We start from the raw sequence: 20,000 nt of genomic DNA, 5'->3' as shown, positions 1-20,000 counted from the left end.
AGGCCTACTTCCGTAATATAGAGTTCTGTGTAATCATTGCACGAGTTATGAGATCATGACATACTCGTGGTCAATAAGCAAACTATGACACTCCAACAATGACAGCTCTCGAAAAAATGACCATAAATACAACACTTGATTAATGCACATGATGCAGACATTAAAAAGTGGGAAAAAGTGCCGAAAAGCTCATTCTATGGACCTAGGACACAGGTGAAACTGTCCTCTGATTACAGAATGGTAAATATTTCATCCATTTTGAAAATTATGGAGTCATGCACCCTCCAGGTTATATAGAAAATGAATACTTCAGCTTGATTTAGTGGTCAGTCTGAAAGACAGCATATACAGTGAGTCCAATATGTATTTGATCCCTTGCTGATTTTGCCGGTTTGCCCACTAATAAAGACATGATCGGTCTATAAATTTATGATAATATGTATTCAAACATGGAGAGACAGAATATCAAAAAGAAATTCCAGAAAATAACTTAAAATAATATATTTTAATTTATTTGTATTTAATTTAGGCCAATAAGTATTTGACCCCTCTAGCTAAAGAGGATAAAGTGCTTTGTGGCAAAGCCCTAGTTGTCTAGCACTGAGGTTAGATGCTTCTTTTAGTTAATGACAATGTTTGTGCATATAGTAGAAAATATTTTTTGCCCATTTTTCTTTGCACATTATCTCTAAAACATTAATAGTTTGTGGCTGTAGCTTGGCAAATGGGAGGTTCAGTTCTCTCCATAGAATTACTATAGGGTTAATATTTGGAGACTGTCTAGGCCACTTCACGACTTTAATATGCTTCTTATTGAGCCACTCCTTTGTTGCATTGACTGTATGTTGTGTATTATTGTCATGTTGGGAGATCCAAAAATGGCCCACCCTTCAGTGTAGTGGTGGAGGGAAGGACGTTTGCACTCAGGATTGCACATTACATGTCTCCCTCCATCCATTCATTGTGCCTTGGCCAGACAAACACCCTCAAACCATAATGATACCACTTTCATGCATGATGGTGAGGAGGGTGGTCTTGGGATCAGTACAGCAGTACTCTTTCTCAAAACACATTGAATTGTGATAATGCCAAACAGCTTGATTTTGGTTTCATCTGACTACAGCACCTCCTTATCATATCCTAAACCAGTCTGATGTCTGTTGGCAAACCTCAAATTGGACTGTGCAGGTTCCTTCTGAAGTAGAGGTACCAGTGGTGCACTACAGGATTTTTAACCTCTGTGGCATTAAGTGCTACCAGTAGTTTTATCAGTGATTTTGGTCTCAGTAGCTTTGATATCATTGCCTTGTTCATCCCGTACAGCTCTAGGGTGATTTCTTTCTGTTCTCATGATTATCAAATCCCTACAAAAGGTCAAATCTTGTATAGAACCCCTGACAGGCTGATGATAGTTATTATGTATTCCTCACATTTTGGAAGAAATGCATCAACAGCTGGGTCATTAATACCCAGTCTCTTTCTTGTGGCTTTGCAGTCCATTTAATTTTTGTTCAGGTCTAAAATCGTGTCCCTGATATCATTTGACCACTCTTTGGTCTTTCCCATGCTGGTGAGGTTGGAGTGTGACTGATTCACTCATACTATGGACTGATTCTGCTGATTCAATGTGTCTTTTATGCATGTTAGTATGTACAGGTGTATTTAATTCAGATGACAAGTTGATCGGAAGTGCCCATCTGGTCTGTGGGCCCGGAACTGTAATCAGTTGGCAGGGGATCAAATACTTATTTTGCTCGATGAAATGGAAATAAATTAATATATATTCTCTTCAGTTCATTTCTGGATTTTCTTTTTGATATTCTGTCTCTCCATATTAGAATACATATTATCATAACATTTATTGACTGATCATGTCTTTTTTAGTAGGCAAACCAACAAAATCAGCAAGGGATCAAATACATATTGGACTCACTGTATGATGGTAAGGTGGTGCAGAGGTAACTTGGTTAGGGTCTTCTTACTCATGTAGAGCATTAAAATGAATGTTGAATGATACATACAGACTTTAAACAGCAAACATAGCTACCAAGGCATTATATTTTGGAGCACCGCCTTTAGATATTGCCCCATAAAGGTGGCAAATTTCAATCTCTACTATGTTCCAACAGTGTGGTCCATCATTAGAGTAAACAGGTCACAAAATTGTTTTCTTGCAGTCAGGATATGCCACATATTTAGCATAACAAAAAGGTAAACAAGTTGAAGAACACACCTATCAGTTGAGCTGCTGAAATCATGTCTCGCACATCAAAATATCAAATTTTTGAATAAAATTATGCCATCAGTCAAAGTATCTAACTGTTCAGTCTCATCCCTTGTGTTGTGTTTAGTCTTATCCAATATAAAAAGCATTTTATTGGCCCTGTTCCAACTTTTTGGGGATTTGTTGCAAGGGTGAAATTTTAAATGATCACATAATTACCTCAAAACAATAATTCTGCTTGACTTTAACAACTGATATGTTGTCTGTGCATAATGTTCTACCTTGTTAACATATTGAATGTTTTGAAAATGCCAGAATTTTGATTTTATTCACAAATTACAAAGTGTCCCAACTTTTTTGGAATCCGCTTTGTAATTCAACCCAAACATTTACAAGTTTTCATATTTTCATTGGCCATAAGATGTAAACATTCACAGGACAGCAAGGCATAAGTAAGTACACCCTTGCATTCAATAGGTTTTAACCCTAAGTTATTCGCAATAACCTCAACCAGATGTTTCCTGTAGTTGCAGATCAGATTAACCAAACAATCTGGATGTATCTTGTCTCCCTCTTCTTTAGAAAACTGCCTCTCGTCAGCAAGGTGTGTGGGATGTCTGGAGTGCATAACTTTCTTGACTTCATGCCATATAATCTCAATTGCTTTTTGTCAGGGCTTTGACTGGGCTATTCCAGAAGGTGTATTTCATTATTATGAAGCCATTCTAAAGTCGATTTGCTTCTGAAGTATGGGTTGTTGTCACATTTCAGCACCCATCCTCTTGTGTGCTTCAACTGTGTGACAGACTACCTCACTTTTTTCTGTAAAATATCTCGATACATTTCTGAGTTCATTGTTCCACTGATAATAGCAAACTGAAAAGGGCCTGAGGCAGCAAGGTAGCCGCATATAATGATGCTCCCGCCACCATACTCAAAGGTGGAGATGATGTTTTGGTGAATGTGTGGTTCTCCAGTTCTCCTCCAAACATGACATTGTGTGTTCCCCTGAACAATTCAACTTTGTTTTCAACGTTGGTCTACAGAATATTTTGCAGTAATTTTATGAAGCATATAAATGCTTTTTCGCAAACCTCAAAGGTGCAGCAATATTTTTTTGGACAGAAACCCCATTAATTTTAGATTGGCAGAATGAATCCCATTTTTAACTATTCTTGGGTACATCTCCTCTTCTGAGTATGGTGGCGGGAGCATCATCATATGCGGCTACCTTGCTGCCTCAGGCCTTTGACAGTTTGCTATTATCAGTGGAACAATGAACTCAAGTTTATTGTGATATTTTACAGAAAAAAACGTGAGGAAGTCTGTCACACAGTTGAAGCACACAAGACTATGGGTCCTGAAATGTGACAACAACCCATACTTTAGAAGCAAGTCGACATTAGAATGGCATCATAATAATGAAATACACATTCTGAAATAGCCCAGTCAAAACCCGGTCAAAAAACAATTGAGATTATAGGGCATGAAGTCAAGAAAGCTATGCACTTCAGACATCCCACAAACCTTGCTGACGAGAGGCAGTTCTCTAAAGAAGAGGGAGACAAGATACAAACAAATAGTTTTGTTAATCTGAGCTGCAACTACAGGACAAGTCTGGTTGATGATATTGCAACTAACTGAGGGTTAAAACCTACTTAATGCAAGGGTGTACTTACTTATGCCCTGCTCTCCTGTGAATGTTATGGCCTTATGACCAATACAAATATGATAACATGTAAATGTTTGGGTAGAATTAATTAAAGCAGACTCTGATTGTTCCTTCTTGAGATTTCCGGGAAGATCAGACCATGTTTTATGATCAATTTTGACAGAAATGTAAGAAATTTCAAAGGGTGTACAAACTTTTTCCTGGGACTGTACATGTGTGTGTGTGTGTGTGTGTGTGTGTGTGTGTGTGTGTGTGTGTGTGTGTGTGTGTGTGTGTGTGTGTGTGTGTGTGTGTGTGTGTGTGTGTGTGTGTGTGTGTGTGTGTGTGTGCCTTACTCGTCGTCTGCTCTCCAGGTGTGTGTGTGTTTGGACCGTTGACCCTCTCTGGTTGTTTGGCACCGCTGGTAACCCTGACGACTCCACAGCCAACACACTGCTCCTGTACACACACATATACACACACGCACGCACACGCATACCACACACACACACACACACACACACACACACACACACACACACACACACACACACACACACACACACACACACACACACACACACACACACACACACACACACACACACACACACACACACGTGCACAGCTACACACACACACACATGCACATACACACACAAACACACACACATGCACACACACACAGACATTTGGTGAAAAGAATTTGTTCAGCACTGTGAGGTGCACCTAGTCATTTGCCTACGGTATACCAAGACAACGAATTCATTGAACAACTGCAAAATAAATGCTTCTGAATGGCACTTATAATCATCTCTTGGTTTTAAATTACTGGCTCATTGCAAGTAAAGCACTCAATGAGGCATTTCTGATTATCACAGAAACATTTTTAGAGCTTTGTTGTAAAATGACGTAGGCTATATCCATTTTGGAACATATTGGGAAATTGACATGTTTGTATTGGGCATTGCATTACAAAATGCATTTTATATAGCTTAAAAAGTATGTTCTCAAAATATTTGAATGGCAAGAATTCACACATAGACGATAGGACATCTAAACAGCAATTTCCAATATTAAAATGCAAAAGTAAAAAAAATGGTGTTTGCATCATCATTTATAATTTGGAATCAAGATTGTCATACCCTTTCCTCTTTGCTTTGCCCTGACTGGAGCGTCCAACACTGCATTCTGATTGGCCACTGGGGGGCCGTGGGGGAAGGGGCGATGTGGCTGTGGCCTGTAATTGGCCAGATGACCTCATCTGGGAGGAGCCTCCATCTGTGGAATAGAATCACACCAAGGAGAAGCAGAGTGCACCCATGTGAGAGTGTGTGCGTGTGTGTGCAATCGTGTGTTTTCATGTGTGTTCTTGTGTGTGTGCAACAGGGCTTGACACTAACACGCGCAAGCTAGCCAAATGCGGGTGAATTTCGGCGTTGGCTAGTAGATACCGAAGGTTCACTAGCCATTCTGGCGGGTCCGTTACTATTCTTAATGATGAGGCACGCATTGCATTTTGTAGTTTTTTCCTCGGACCGCCTTTGCTACAAAAGCAATACAATGCGATTTTGCGAGCCTACAATACCCATGAAGCACCTGTGTCACGTGTCACCTGTGTCTCACACACGCCAAGAATCTGATAGCGCTAGTCTTGCGAAGAGGATTGGCAGCAAGCTACCGGCACATCAGCGTGCATTTGGAAAGGGCACTGAAAACCTTCACATGAAAATAAAGTAGCGAAGTTCATCTCAACTGACCTGTTTTAGTACAATACTCTGTCATTAGTACAATACTTAGTAGTAGTGGACATTAATATGACCAAGGCGAGAGGAAAACACGTCTGTCTTGTGAAAGTCTTGAGACTAATTAGCGCAGTGATAAGACAAGGACACATGCAGCATTAATAGTGTTCGGTTTAAATTATTTTCTGATTTGCCTGTATGTCTCCATACCTTAATATTCGTCCATGTTTCTTCTGCTGTTGCTCCCGACTGTCAAACAGGGCTTAAACAACGTGCAGTAGTAGCATTCCAGACTGCACAAAAGCATGTCCCATGTCCCTTCACAGGTGCCCGTCTCGCCTTGCGTCCGTTTGTATTTTAAACAACTCAATATTAAACGGAACCACAACACTGTGCTTGGTGTTTCTGCATGGTCAATATAGGCTATGCCATTCCTCAGATCAGTAAATCTGTTCTTTCCATAGCATGCATGCATGGGCCAGTTAATAGGCCTAACCATTCTTATTATATTATACAGTTTTTCTCGATTGCCTCCACACAAGTTCTGGTACTTCACACACAATTCTCGGAACATCTCACCCATTTCCCACCTCCCCTAACCAATGTCACTGAACACTAAACACAATTCCTACTTAACACTCTAATTCCAGTTTTAAAACACACTCTTTTCACACCATTACACACAATTCTCTGGATTACACTCAATTTTCATAAAGAAAAACACTGGGTTTCTCGTGGAACACACTGTCATTCACAACACTACAATCAACTGCAATACTATATTCACTTCCTCATCACATGGGCAAACTCTCTTCATACCGGTTTACAATCTGAAATCATCACCCCATAAGGACACACATTGCATGTCATATTGATGAAAAATTAGTGGATGAAAGGAGAAAACCCATTTGTTTAGTTTTTGAACTCAAAAATGTGTTATACAAGACATAACTTTCATGTGGTTACCCAATATTTTACAATACATTAGTGCAATTTTTAAATATTTTTACGTAAAAATATCAAATCTATACACGTCTGTGTACTCCAAGTCTAAAAACAATATTTCAGTATTTTACTACAGAAAAATACCCTCTTTAGTAAGTAGAACACTGAAGAAAATAAGTTTCTACTGTGTTTCAAGTTGAGTATAGAGCTTTTTTTTCATAGCAATAGGCTATACAGTAATGTAATGGGTTTTTTGTACTGCCAAATAGGCAGTGGGGTTTATCTTTGTGTTGTTTTTTGTGAAAAAGACATAAAAATCTTTCTGTTTCTGTTTGTGTGTTGTGGGAATGAAGTTTTTCCAACGTATGTCACAGTATCCATGTAATCCAGAACAAAAAAAGCCCAAGTTACTGGGAGAAATTAGTTTGACCCTGTGCCCAACAGTGTTTTAATGGGTCTGCAAATGTGTATTGTAGTGACTGTCTGTGTGTGTCATTTGACGACAAAATGAGGTTTTTAGAAGAGAGTACATTGTTTTGAGACAAGACGTGCATTTTTCAGAGGTAGTGAAGAGTTTGGCCCGTTGTGTGTGAGGTTTGGAGATTTGTGTGTAGAGTTTTGAGAATTCGAAGACCGATTCCGAAAATTGTGTGTAGGCAATCGAGAAAAACTGTATTATATTATATTATATTATATTATATTATATTATATTATATTATATTATATTATATTATATTATATTATATTATATTATTACAGCCTGTTATATAATTCAATAAAGCTGCTATGATATTTAAGAAAATTATGGCTAGTGAAAAGGCCCAATGGCTAGTGAGTCAGGAAAACCACTAGCCAAAATGGCTGGTAAGCGAAAAAGTTAGTGTCAAGCACTGGTGTGCAAGTATATATTTTCGTGTGCATGTATGTGGTTACCTGGTGGACTGGCCATGATGGACTCCTTGATGATGTCACTGCCGGGGGAGGAGCTATGGCTGTAGCGTTTGGAGCGCTCCTCCACAAACCATTCCCCTGTGGCCACCTTCAACTCTCTACGCACACACACACACAGAGACACACACACGCTTGAGCACGCCACAACACGTCAGTCAATACATGCGGTAAGTGTATATCTGAAATTCTTCTTATATTCTGACAAACAAGGCAAGTGTAAACTTATTTGGGTGTATGAGTTAACTTCCTGACATATTGGTGCAAACGTGTGAGATGTAGTGGTAGTGTGTGTGTGTGTGTGTGTGTGTGTGTGTGCGTGTGTGTGTGTGTGTGTGCGTGTGCGTGTGTGTGTGTGTGTGTGTGTGTGTGTGTGTACGTGTGTGTGTGTGTGTGTGTGTGTGTGTGTGTGCAGGTGTAATGGAGGCCAACTAGCAGAGTGTGGAATGGAACGTTACTAAAACCTCCCTCCCAAAAGCTTCAATACAGTGCGGTAGTGTTGGGCTATCGGGCCGGCCCTTTACCTCAGTGCACTCATACTGTGACTCCCATTGCCAAACCAATGGTAGCGGTCAACCGGAAAGCAATTCAAGAAAGCCCCGGAATTAAAAATAATTATATTCATCAGGAATAAGACCCACCCGACAATATTGCTAAATATGTGTGTGTTTGTGTATTTGTGGTGTCCTACTATTGTTCGTTTATGTTTAAAATATCTCTTTAGGCCTATATTATTATATTTTGTAATATCTGAGCAAGACACATTTGACATCTCAATCTCAACAGTGATGGTCACAAACAATCGGTGCAATTGTTTGTACACATCAGTATTTTTTGCTGGTAGTTTTTACGGACTGAAATATATTTGCCCGAAAGTGCACAAGACGTGCACCATCCGAGACAAGTAGCCTATCAAGTAGGCTATTTCCATTTATTTCCATTTCCCAGTAGGCTTTGCTGCATTGAATTCAGCAGTTTTCAGAGCAAACGAACAGAAGTTTTGTTTATTTGTGACCACAAATGATTAATAACGCTTGAATATCCAAAAATGGTAATAATTCTGAAAGGCCACATAAACATAATCATTAGAGGGAGGTGCATGACTAATTTACTTCAGGCCACCATCAATGAGGTACTGGCACCGTGTAGATGGTATATAAGTGTATAAGTTTATAAGTTCAATAAGTGTATAAATTGGTTGGTTCTTCACTGTAGAGAAAATTGTTAGGTATATGAGCACATTGACCTGACTCACAGTATTCCTAAGTGCCTGGGCTGCTGGTCAACTACTAACGGCCGCCTACATGACATTTACGGCCGGTGGCCCACCGGGATGTGTCCCCTGTGTCCCAACAGCAAATCCGCCCGCGTGTGTGTGTGTGTGTGTGTGTGTGTGTGTGTGTGTGTGTGTGTGTGTGTGTGTGTGTGTGTGTGTGTGTGTGTGTGTTTGTGTGTGTCACTCACGAGATCTTGGCGCAGACGGTGCAGCGTGTGAGTTTGCTTCCTGGGGGCGTGGCCATGCAGAAGCTGCACACCCTATGGGAGCACTGCTCGCAGACTCGGCCCCTCTCAATGACCAATCCCAGCGCGCGCAGACACACCGCACACTCACGCTCCTCTGCGTCGCTACGGCGACCCCGACGCTTGATCTCCAGCAGCTCATTCTTCAGCTTCCTGTTGACACACCACATAAACCAACCAATCAGAACAGCCCATTCTGACCATATGGCCCACATATTATAACCTGACTTACGCCATATGGCTGCGCTTCATCAAGCTACAATTGAGGGCATTCAGGTTTCCTCGTGCAACCATCTGAGGATTGTGAAAATCAGAATCAGATTAATTGCTGAACGAATGAGCCAATCAGGATCGCCAAGTGGAATATTCTATCAAATGGATGGAGGCCGTTATGGCTCCTCTTCCACCTGTCATTCTCAGATGCGTCGCAGGTCGACTTCAATATATGTGGCTGAAGGGGCACGTCAGTAAAGATGACAGACAGATTGTTTATCCAATCACATGCAAAGATCTTTTATAATGAGCATCATTCGAAAACGATTCGGCTATGAGGGATTCCCAGGCCGTATAGTGAAGACGAAGAGGGAACATACCAGCTGGCGAGAATCAGGCTACATACAGTACATTACATGAAACATTTGAAACATATTTTATTAACCAGAAACTGAACAGCCTGTTGTGTGTCACAAAGTCGTTAGACAATGAGAAAGGGATTGTTTTGTGTCGTTACTGCAGTGAACATAATCACTGATTGGAAAATTGGTTGACCATGCCCACCAAACGGTAGCATACACACCCAAAAAGGTATTGCACAATGTTTTGCTATGTTGGGTCTAAACAATTTGTTCAATCAAGAAACAATAGCGAAATGCAGCGAAACGTTGAGTATGGTTGTATAAGACAACATACACCAGCATATAGGAGTTTTTACATTGCATCAATTACTTACAGTTTTTCTCAATTGGTTTTGTACATTTCTCACAAAATAATAATAATTCTCAAAAGTTTTTGTTAAATTGTCACTTCCTGCCGTTACCTGTGCACATAATAAAAACATTTTTTCATAGTTTTTAGCATATAGCAAAAGCTTTTGTCCACCATGCAATGGTTGTGCACAATTCTCAGTTTATTCGTACATTATCAATTGTTTTTGCCATATCACTCAAAAAGCTTTGTCACTGAATGCACAAAACTATCTCACCCCCGAAACATTTAGGCCCTAGGTCATAGTTTAAGTCTTGACATGCAAAATGACCAAGCTGTCATTATGTGTTAAGCACTGTATAATTTCCATTGGATTTTTGTCTATAAATGTGATCTGAATTATTAAAAATCTCTCTATTCAAAGGCAGTAGAAGGGAAAGAGAAAACAAGCATGCAATACAACAATAGGCACTGTACTGCATTGCATTACTCTATGCCTCATGTGCCCTTTATAATTACGCTCCAAGCAAATGCTTTCGTCCACCATGCAATGGTTGTATGCAATTCTCAGCTTTTCTGTACGTTCTCAATTGCTTTTGTCATATCACTCAAAAAGCATTGTCACTGAATGCATGAAACTATCACACCCCCCAAAACATTTAGGCCCTAGGGCATAGTATAAGTATTGACATGCAAAATGGTTTACCAAGCTGTCATAATGTGTTAAGCACTGTATAATTTCCATTGTATTTTTGTCTATAAGAGTGACTCTACGATTCGACTGCGCTTTTAAGTCCATGGAATTTATTTGCCAATTCCACTAACTATTAACTGCATCCAATGATGTTTTGGACATTAGCACACATTTATCTTTCATATAATACAGAAAGTGTAGACATGGCATTATTTCCCTCAGCAAGAATGAATATCTAATACTGGTTTTGGGCGTTTTCATGCCGTCCTGGTTTCCAAATGTCAGATTCAGTCTTCATATTGGCATGTAAAGAAACTTGTTTTGCCCAAGACGATTGCAAATGTTGATTCACAGCAGGCCCGGAGTGGACCCTTTTCTCAGTCCGGGAATTTAATTCAAATTCAGGCCACTCTGATACGGAGGACAAAATGCACGCCTTCCTCTTAACATCTGACTTCCCTATCGCTGACTTCCCTATCACTATTCCCTATTATTAAATTTAACAATTAAATTAAATGTAGACCTAACTATTTGAATTAACAATCAAAAAGTAATGTAGGCTTCATAGACAATTATTGATTAAACAGTGGTTGCCTGTTTCATTTGGTCTCATTGTGATGCATTTTCATCAATTAGTTCATCTTAAATCCTTACCCGTTTCCACAGTGGTCCTGGGCTCCATGCCTACTGCATTCTGCATACAGCCTATCCTTTCATTCACTTATTTGTTACTTATTTAATTATGGCTTTGTTAAATCATCTGCACGTTTTAATCTACACATATCATGGTTTTCTTCTGTAGACTGTGCCATATTTTATAGGCCTATCATCATAAACATCTATTTTGACTAACTCTCTTCCTCTACCTGGCCCTTCAGTACTCCTGCCCTCATCTGGATCATCTGCTGTGCTGATGCTAGAAAGCATTCCATAGGCTAAAGAAGACATTTCATATTGAGTTGATGTTTACGCACCTGTAGAAATGCTGCACTATAACAGCGAGACGAAATAGGCTACAGTTGCAGAGGAGCTAAGCATGACGGCGACTTTGAAACTGTTTACCAAAAACAGCGAATGTAAGGATTCCTTTCCTTGAGGATATTCACTGCAAGCACGGGATGTAGGCGAACGTGTCTGCATGTATTTGTGGCATTGCAACTTGAAAATAGAATAGATTCCCGCGGGCGTGAAGGGGGTCTCACATTACAATGAATGGTCATTCGCTGAGGGCTTTCACGATGCTGATTCCGCAGATAGAACGTGCAAACTCTCCAGTAATTATTTTTTAGAAAGACAACTAAACTGTCCCCGTGCGCACGAACCAAGAGCAATATTGGTATACAGCACTTATAAATGATTTAAACAGCATGTTTGACGTGCATTTAATAACAAATAGTATTTAACAATAAATGTAATAGCCCCTGTTTAATATAGGCCTATCTATTGCGTTAATAACTGATAGTGCTCGCAGGTGGTAATGCAAGGTAATGCGTGATGAAGCGTTTGGCAACTCTCTTCATCAAATGGAATGTAAAGCAACACGTTTTCGGTTCTTCTATGAAAATAGGAATACACTTCAACCATAGCATAGGCCATAAAGCCTACATTGTGACATTTTAAAAGCTGACAGTAAGTTGACAGTTGATTTGACATCGCAAACATCGCCACGTTATAGCCTATTTGGCTAGAGTCTAATAGACTATGTCTATTGCGTCAACCTGTGCGCGCTGGTGGTAGGCTACAAATAAAGCGTGATGAAGCGTTTGGGAATCTGTTCATCAAAATGGTTAACTGGCAAGTTTTCGGTTCTTCTACGGAAGTAGGAATGCACTTTAAAGCATAGATAATCCTATAGCCTACATTGTGACATTTTTAAAAGTTGACAGTAAGTTGACAGTTGTGACAGTTGCAAACGCTCGCCACGTTAGGCTATATGATAACCTATGATAAAATTCACAACCAGGCCAATTATCTCTCTTTCAGTAACCTACCAGTTTGTCTTGAGAAGATGTCAGTTAATTTGGCACATTTGGCTGCCACTGCCTTTCTTTTTTTTATTTTAGCCCTCTTTCTGCTTTCCATCACTGACGCTCTGTTTCGCGCCAGTGTGATTTAAAAAGACGAGCTTTGGGCCAAACCTTCTGAAACACGTGGGAGGGGTCGGGGGGAATTATGCTGCTTACATGGTAGTAGAACCACAGAATTTCTAGGAAGGGGCTTTGGACCTATTTAATCCACTATGATGCAGCTGGCGGTTGCAACTTAATTGATATTAGTGCAAGAATAAGACACAAGAAGTGACCAAAAAAAAAAGTTAAAATTAGTTGTCGCCGTGGGCCACGTCGATGGTTTGGGCCGGGAAAACTCCCGATCACTTTAATGTCCACCCCGGCATTGATTCACAGTAATCATCACAATATGAGAAAACTGTCAGAAAGACCACTGTGCTTTCCATTATACATGAAATTTGCCATTTTGTGTGTGTCCACAAAAACGGTGTTACAGTTTTTCTCAATTGGTTTTGTACATTTCTCACAACAGAATAATGATTCTCAAAAGTCTTTGTTCAATTGTGACTTCCTGGTGTTACCTCTGCACATGGTCAAATCAGTTTCTCATTGTTTTCGGCATATAGCAAATGCTCTCGTCCACCATGCCATGGCTGTGTACAATTCTCAGTGATTTCGTACATTATCAATTGCTTTTGTCATATCACTCAAAAAGCTTTGTCACTGAATGCATGAAACTATCTCACCCCCCAAAACATTTAGGCCCTATGTCATAGTTTAAGTCTTGACATGCAAAATGATTTACCAAGCTGTCATAATGTGATAAGCACTGTATAATTTCCATTGGATTTTTATCTATAAATGTGATCTTAATTGGTAATTTGCTCACAGGTAAATATTGACTCTCTCTAATCAAAGGCAATAGAAGGGATAGAGAAAACAGGCATGCAATACAACAATAGGCACTGTACTGCATTATATTACTCTATGCCTCATGTGCCCTTTATAATTACTCTCCACGCAAAATTACAATATTTCCCTAGAATTTCACAAGACAGTAAGTGCACTTTATACAGTATCAGTGTATTGTTTCAAATTTATTTTGCTTTACAGTTCTAGATTTTTTTCACATGGGCTTGCAAGACAAGTAAGGGATGGTAGAGGGCGCATTTAGGCACCTCAACCAGAGTTTGCTATTTTTCCTATTTTGCAATGAGAAAACCTGTCAATAAATAGGTCATACTCTAAATGTATATCTAGTACAATCTTACCTGATCAATGTAATATAAAGTCGAATTTACAACATTTCCCATCCAATCTAAACAAACAAACTTGGTTTTGAAAGACAGACTAAGGATTTTGAGCAAGAGACGTGGTTTTGCAGATCATCCACAGTGTTTTGCCATTTGTTAACCCATTGATGCCTGATGTTGCGTTGCGCAACATTGGCCCTGGCACCTGGAGCTGCATTACGCAACATTCAGGCTCATGAGATTTGAGACAACTTTATTAAAAAATCTCTGATTATTTGAGATGAATGACCACATTCTAATGAAAGATGAGGGTCTTAGCGTTTAAATGCAACTTAGTACATATCTTTATGTGCTTCAAAAGCTGAGATATTTACGTTTTCATAGGCTGAGGGCAGCTATTCTTAAAAAGGGCTCAGGCATTCAGCGCCCTTTTTTACAGGTGCCTTAGGCGTCAATGGGTTAAAGCTGTTTTGAGAATGAATATTATGTTTTGGAATTGCTAGAGAGATTCGAGAAAGGAACAAAACCAATTGAGAAAAACTGTAACGTTGAATTTGCAACATTTCCCATCCAATCTAAACAACATTTCACTTCAGAAAAGATCCTCAAGAGTGTACTAGTCAATTGACAACATGACAAATCGATTTGACTAGCTTGTCCATACACTATGACACAATGACTAACCATTCTGCTGGCACTGACACGTTCATTGACACAAAAACTTGGTTTTGAAAGACAAACCAAGGGTTTTGAGCAAGAGACTTGGTTTTGCAGGTCATCCACGGTGTTTTGCCATTTGTTAAAGCTGTTTTGAGGATGAATATTATGTTTTCTCAAGATTCGAGAAATATTCAAAACCAATTGAGAAATACTTTAAAGGTACACTGTGCAGGAAATGGTAAAAAAAAAAAGGTACTGCAACTATGCTGCTCATTGAAACTGGGTTGCCTATTGCCAAATTTGATCTATTCATAAAAGTTTACTAAGTAATAAAATAATATTTTCTAGTATGGCCGAAGTACAGTAATTTTTTGCAGCTAAAAATGGCTATTTCTGGAAATTCAAAATGGCAGACCATGGAGAAGATCCCCCTTTTCATGTATGAAAAATGCAATTTTGCCAGTCATAATGAATAGGCCTACTTAGAATTTGATGGTGGTGGTAAGTATTCATGAAAAGGGTAACATTATTGAATGGGTAGCATGAATTCTGGAAATGAACAACTAAAAATCTCACACAGTGTCCCCTTAACATAAACTTAGATGACGCTTTTATCCAGAGCGACTTACAATTATTGTACAAGATATTTGTTATAGTCCATGAAGCAATGTGGGGTTAGGTGATTTGCTTAAAGGATGTAGGAAGAGGTAAAAGTGAGATTTGAACCTGCAACCCTCAGATCTTAAGACCACCTCCCTAACCATTAGGCCATGACTGTCCCTATTCAACAGAGTTTTGATACGTTGACTCAAAAAAAATCCTTCCATCAGGAAAATGCAGTAAAATGTAGCTAATCATTGAAAACGTTTGAACATGCAAAACATACACCAACATATTGGAGTTTTTAAGGCACGGCCCCTGTTATAAAGACGCTGTTAACAGAATGCCAATGGTCAATTTGTAATGAATAACTAAAGGCACTGTGTACTGTCATAGTGGTGTGTAGTACTATGGTAGTTAAGTATTTTCAATGACTATTATGGGGCTACTGATTCCACAAAGGAGAGCGCTCAGCATTTTCTCATCTTAATATAAATACTGTCCAATCACAGTGACTTATACTTAAACTGCTTGAACAAGCACACATATCAGCCCAACCAATGAGAGTGGCTCATTCATTAACTTCTTGCTTAGGGAACAAACACAAACAGAGTATTGCAAACTCCGAACATAGTCCAATGAGCAATATGGAGATGGTCACACTCTGTGTGTGTGTGTGTGTGTGTGTGTGTGTGTGTGTGTGTGTGTGTGTGTGTGTGTGTGTGTGTGTGTGTGTGTGTGTGTGTGTGTGTGTGTGTGTGTGTGTGTGTGTGTGTGTGTGTGTGTGTGAGAGAGAGAGAGAGACAGAGAGAGAGAGAGAGAGAGAGAGAGAGAGAGAGAGAGAGAGAGAGTGTGTATGTGTGTGAGAGAGAGAGAGAGTGTGTGTGTGCGTGCGTGTGTGTGTGTGTGTGTGTGTGTGAGTGTGAGTGTGTGTGTGTGTGTATGTGTATGTGTGTGAGTGCGTGCGTGCGTGTGTGGGTGTATGTGTGTGAGTGTGTGCATGTGTGTGTGTGTGTACGCATGCGTGTGTGTATGCATCCGTGTGTGTATGCATCCGTGTGTGTATGCATCCGTGTGTGTGTGTGTGTCTTTATGTGTGTGCTGCGCAGCCACCAAACAGATGCAGTTAATTGCCCACAGCTAATTAGACAAGAACTGGCTAAACATGTGCACTGGGTGTGTGTGTGTGTGTGTGTGTGTGTGTGTGTGTGTGTGTGTGTGTGTGTGTGTGTGTGTGTGTGTGTGTGTGTGTGTGTGTGTGTGTGTGTGTGTGTGTGTGTGTGTGTGTGTGTGTGTGTGTGTGTGTGTGTGTGTGTGTGTGTGTGGAAGAGATTGCATGGCTGTGAGTGTGTGTGCTGTGCGTGTGTGGGTGGATAAGTGTGTGTGTGTGCCTAAGGAAGCGATTGCATGGCTGTGTGTGTGTGTGTGTGTGTGTGTGTGTGTGTGTGTGTGTGTGTGTGTGTGTGTGTGTGTGTGTGTGTGTGTGTGTGTGTGTGTGTGTGTGTGTGTGTGTGTGTGTGTCCGTTCGTGTGTGAAGAAATTGTATGGCTGTGGGTGGATGAGAAAATCTTCTCATCTCTGCAGGGTGCGGACGCATGTGTGTGTGTGTGTGTGTGTGTGTGTGTGTGTGTGTGTGTGTGTGTGTGTGTGTGTGTGTGTGTGTGTGTGTGTGTGTGTGTGTGTGTGTGTGTGTGTGTGTGTGTGTGTGTGTGTGTGTCTAACCTGATACGTTTCTCTTCTCTCTTGCGTACTTTCTCATCCTTCTGTAGAACACTCAGGATCATCTCCCTTTCATGGTCCAATAAGAAAGAGAGGTTCAGAGGCTCCGCCCTCCTCGCCATCCTGACCAATAGCAGACAATCAGCCAATTACAGGCCACAGACACAGTCGCTTAGCCAATCCCGTCAAGGCTCTGCGTCTCCCGACATTCTGATTTCCATTTAGACCTGCAGCAGTAGCTGAATCTCTACGTTCTGATTGGTTCGTGGCAGTGACAGCCTTTCAATGGCCTTCAGTGATTGGTAGTATACAGCTGAAAGGGCAGGAGTTTGTTTAGCTGTAATTAGCAGTCGATAATATTCTGGGTTATGACAGGTGGCAATTCGTCCTTTTCTGTTGTGTGATAGGTCCACTGATATGTTTGTTAAGTGTGTTGTGCAATGTCATTGGTCAGTGGAGTCTGTGTAGGCCGTTCCCTGGTCAGCCTGGGGGAGAAAGACAGCAGTTAGATTGTGTTTGAACAGTTCATCTCAACACCTGGCTCATTGAGAGTCTGCATCCTTCAAGGACCACAATGCCAGAAATAAGACAGATGTTTACCTGAATGGAACTCAATCAGCCAAGATGAAGTGATTTTTACGAGCACTCATGATAGTTTTCCCTTTCTGTCATGTTGATTTGTTTTGTTACAGTTTATCTCGATTGTTTCCACACAATTTCTGATACTTCACACACAATTCTGAAAACATCTCACCCATTTAACAACTCTCCTAACCAATGTCACTGAACTACAAACACAATTCCTTCTTTACACTTAAATTTTCATTCTAAAACACACTTTTCCCCAAAACACTACACAAAATTATCTGGATTTAACACAATTTTCATGAAGAAAAGTGCTGGTTTTCTAATGGAATACAGTTATGAGTGATTCTATGATTTCCCTACGCTTTTGGCAAAAGCAAAATGTCAATTATCATTATTTTTTTTCGACTAAATAGCCTAGATGTTTACATAGTGTATATATTTAAGTTTCCAAACAAACAAATTGCCAAGCTTAATCTTAAATCATTTGATAAATACTCTAATGAAAGCGAACATTTGCTTAATTATTTTGTCAATAGTGTTATGGACAAATACTATGTCATTTCAAACATATATAAAAATACTACAGAGTTGAAACAATATATGTTTGAAAGTGCTTATGTCCCTTAGCAGTAATGTTGTCATTAATCTGTGCAACTGATATAGAAAATGTGATTGTTGAGCTTCATAAGTAGGATTTCATGAGTCACTGTGATACAGACTGACACATTTTTCATCATAAATCCCTCTAACGTCTGATTTGAATATAGTCACCCTCCTTACACAAGACTTCCTTCTCCAGAGATAATCCCTAGTGTATGTTCATAGGATTTTTCCAACACATAAGGGATCAATAGCGCAAAAACACTTTCAAAACCGTCAACGGTGTAACTCAACTGTGTTACGGTCAACAGTGCAGGGGAACAAGTCGGCACTTTTTTAGGAGAAAAAAACAGAGCAGACAAACCCATCTCCCTAGAACACTAATTATTTTGTTTGTTTGTCTGTCAATATGGATATAAATTGGCAAAAACATACTCCTCCTCAACTGTCATCAGTGTTGCCAGATTGGGCTGGTTCCCGCCCAATTGGGCTGCTTAGGATGGCCGTGTGCGGGTAAAAATGGCATCTATCAGAAAAACCTCCCCACTGCCATATAAATCAATATAATTGGGCGGGTTTTTAGGGCGGATTTTGATCATTTTTTGGGCTGGAAATCATCAGCCTCATCTGGCAACCCTGACTGTCATACTTAATTGTAACACCATTGACGGTAACACCGTTGACATTTCAGCCATTTTTATGGTGTTGTGCTAACTGAGGACCTCAGAAGTTCCACCACAACACCTTAATCAATTCATGTATCTGTATGCTTTATCTGTGTCTTTCTACATGTGATTTCTAATTCAGATTCTTATGAATATGTTGATAACACTGTTGACAGGCAATTTTCCCGCTATGAGAACATGAAAAAGAATGGATTAAATTATGGAAGGATGGAGCTCAAAATTTACCAAAAAGTCTTCCCGTATCCTGCCAAAGAGGTTATGACATCACGTGATGTTATTCGTATGGCCTAAGACCAAACCATTACTGATTTATGGAGGCGGTTTCAGACCGTGACACGGTTAACACAGTTTTCGTGGACACACACAAAATGGCAAATTTCATGTATAATGGAAAGGACAGTGGTCTTTCTGACAGTTTTGTCATATTGTGATGATTACTGTGAATCAACATTTGCAATCGTCTTGGGCAAAACAAGTTTCTTTACATGCTAATATGAAGACTGAATCTGACATTTGGAAAACAGGACGGCATGAAAAAGCCCAAAACCAGTATTAAATATTCATTCTTGCTGAGGGAAATAATGCTATGTCTACACTTTCTGTATTATATCAAAGATAAATGTTTTCTAATGTCCAAAACATCATTGGATGCAGTTAATAGTTAGTGGAATTGCCAAATAAAATCCACGGACTTAAAAGTGTAGGCGAATTAGAGAATCACTCATTAACATTCAAAATACTAAAATCAATTGCCATCCTATGTGTACTTCCTCATCATGGCAAACTCCTTTCATACCAGTTTACAATATGCAATCATCATCCCATAAAGACACACATTGCATGTGATATTGATAAAAACATGAGTAGATGCGGTGAGAAAAAACACATATCTAAAATATGTACTACAAGAAATAACTTTCATGTGATTATTCAATATTTTACAGCAAATTAGTGTCACTTTTTCCAATGTCAGAAAAATATTTAAAATATTTTTGCCACACATCTGTGTGCTCGGAATCTAAAACAGTATTTCAGTATTTTGCAACATTAATACCCTCTGTAGTGAGTGGAACACTGAACAAAAAAAGGTCTGCTTTACACCATGCTGAGTATAGTGTTTTACCATATGCACATTTTGTTCAAATGGTTCATAAGAGTGTGAATTAAAATTATGGCTTGTGTGTGTCATTTGAGCGCAAAATTGCCTTTTTAAAAGGGGGTGCATTGGTTTGA

The 20,000-nt window shown here is 39.7% G+C and overlaps 1 protein-coding gene across 1 annotated transcript in view; it reads right to left on the bottom strand.

The window, feature by feature from the left end:
• Nucleotides 1-20,000, bottom strand: part of sytl5 (synaptotagmin-like 5) — an 82,940-nt gene that overhangs the window by 46,403 nt on the left and 16,537 nt on the right. The window contains exons 2-6 of the mRNA XM_063212975.1: nucleotides 16,897-17,378; nucleotides 8,978-9,187; nucleotides 7,499-7,614; nucleotides 5,021-5,156; nucleotides 4,227-4,334 (exon numbers count right to left, since the gene is read on the bottom strand). Of these exons, the coding sequence (XP_063069045.1) occupies nucleotides 4,227-4,334; nucleotides 5,021-5,156; nucleotides 7,499-7,614; nucleotides 8,978-9,187; nucleotides 16,897-17,015 (689 nt within the window). The 5' untranslated portion in view covers nucleotides 17,016-17,378. The remainder of the gene's footprint in view (nucleotides 1-4,226; nucleotides 4,335-5,020; nucleotides 5,157-7,498; nucleotides 7,615-8,977; nucleotides 9,188-16,896; nucleotides 17,379-20,000) is intronic.

Source organism: Engraulis encrasicolus, chromosome 13, assembly GCF_034702125.1.
Source record: "Engraulis encrasicolus isolate BLACKSEA-1 chromosome 13, IST_EnEncr_1.0, whole genome shotgun sequence".
Classification (NCBI taxonomy): Eukaryota; Metazoa; Chordata; class Actinopteri; order Clupeiformes; family Engraulidae; genus Engraulis; species Engraulis encrasicolus.
This window is presented reverse-complemented; position numbering and strand designations above follow the sequence as displayed.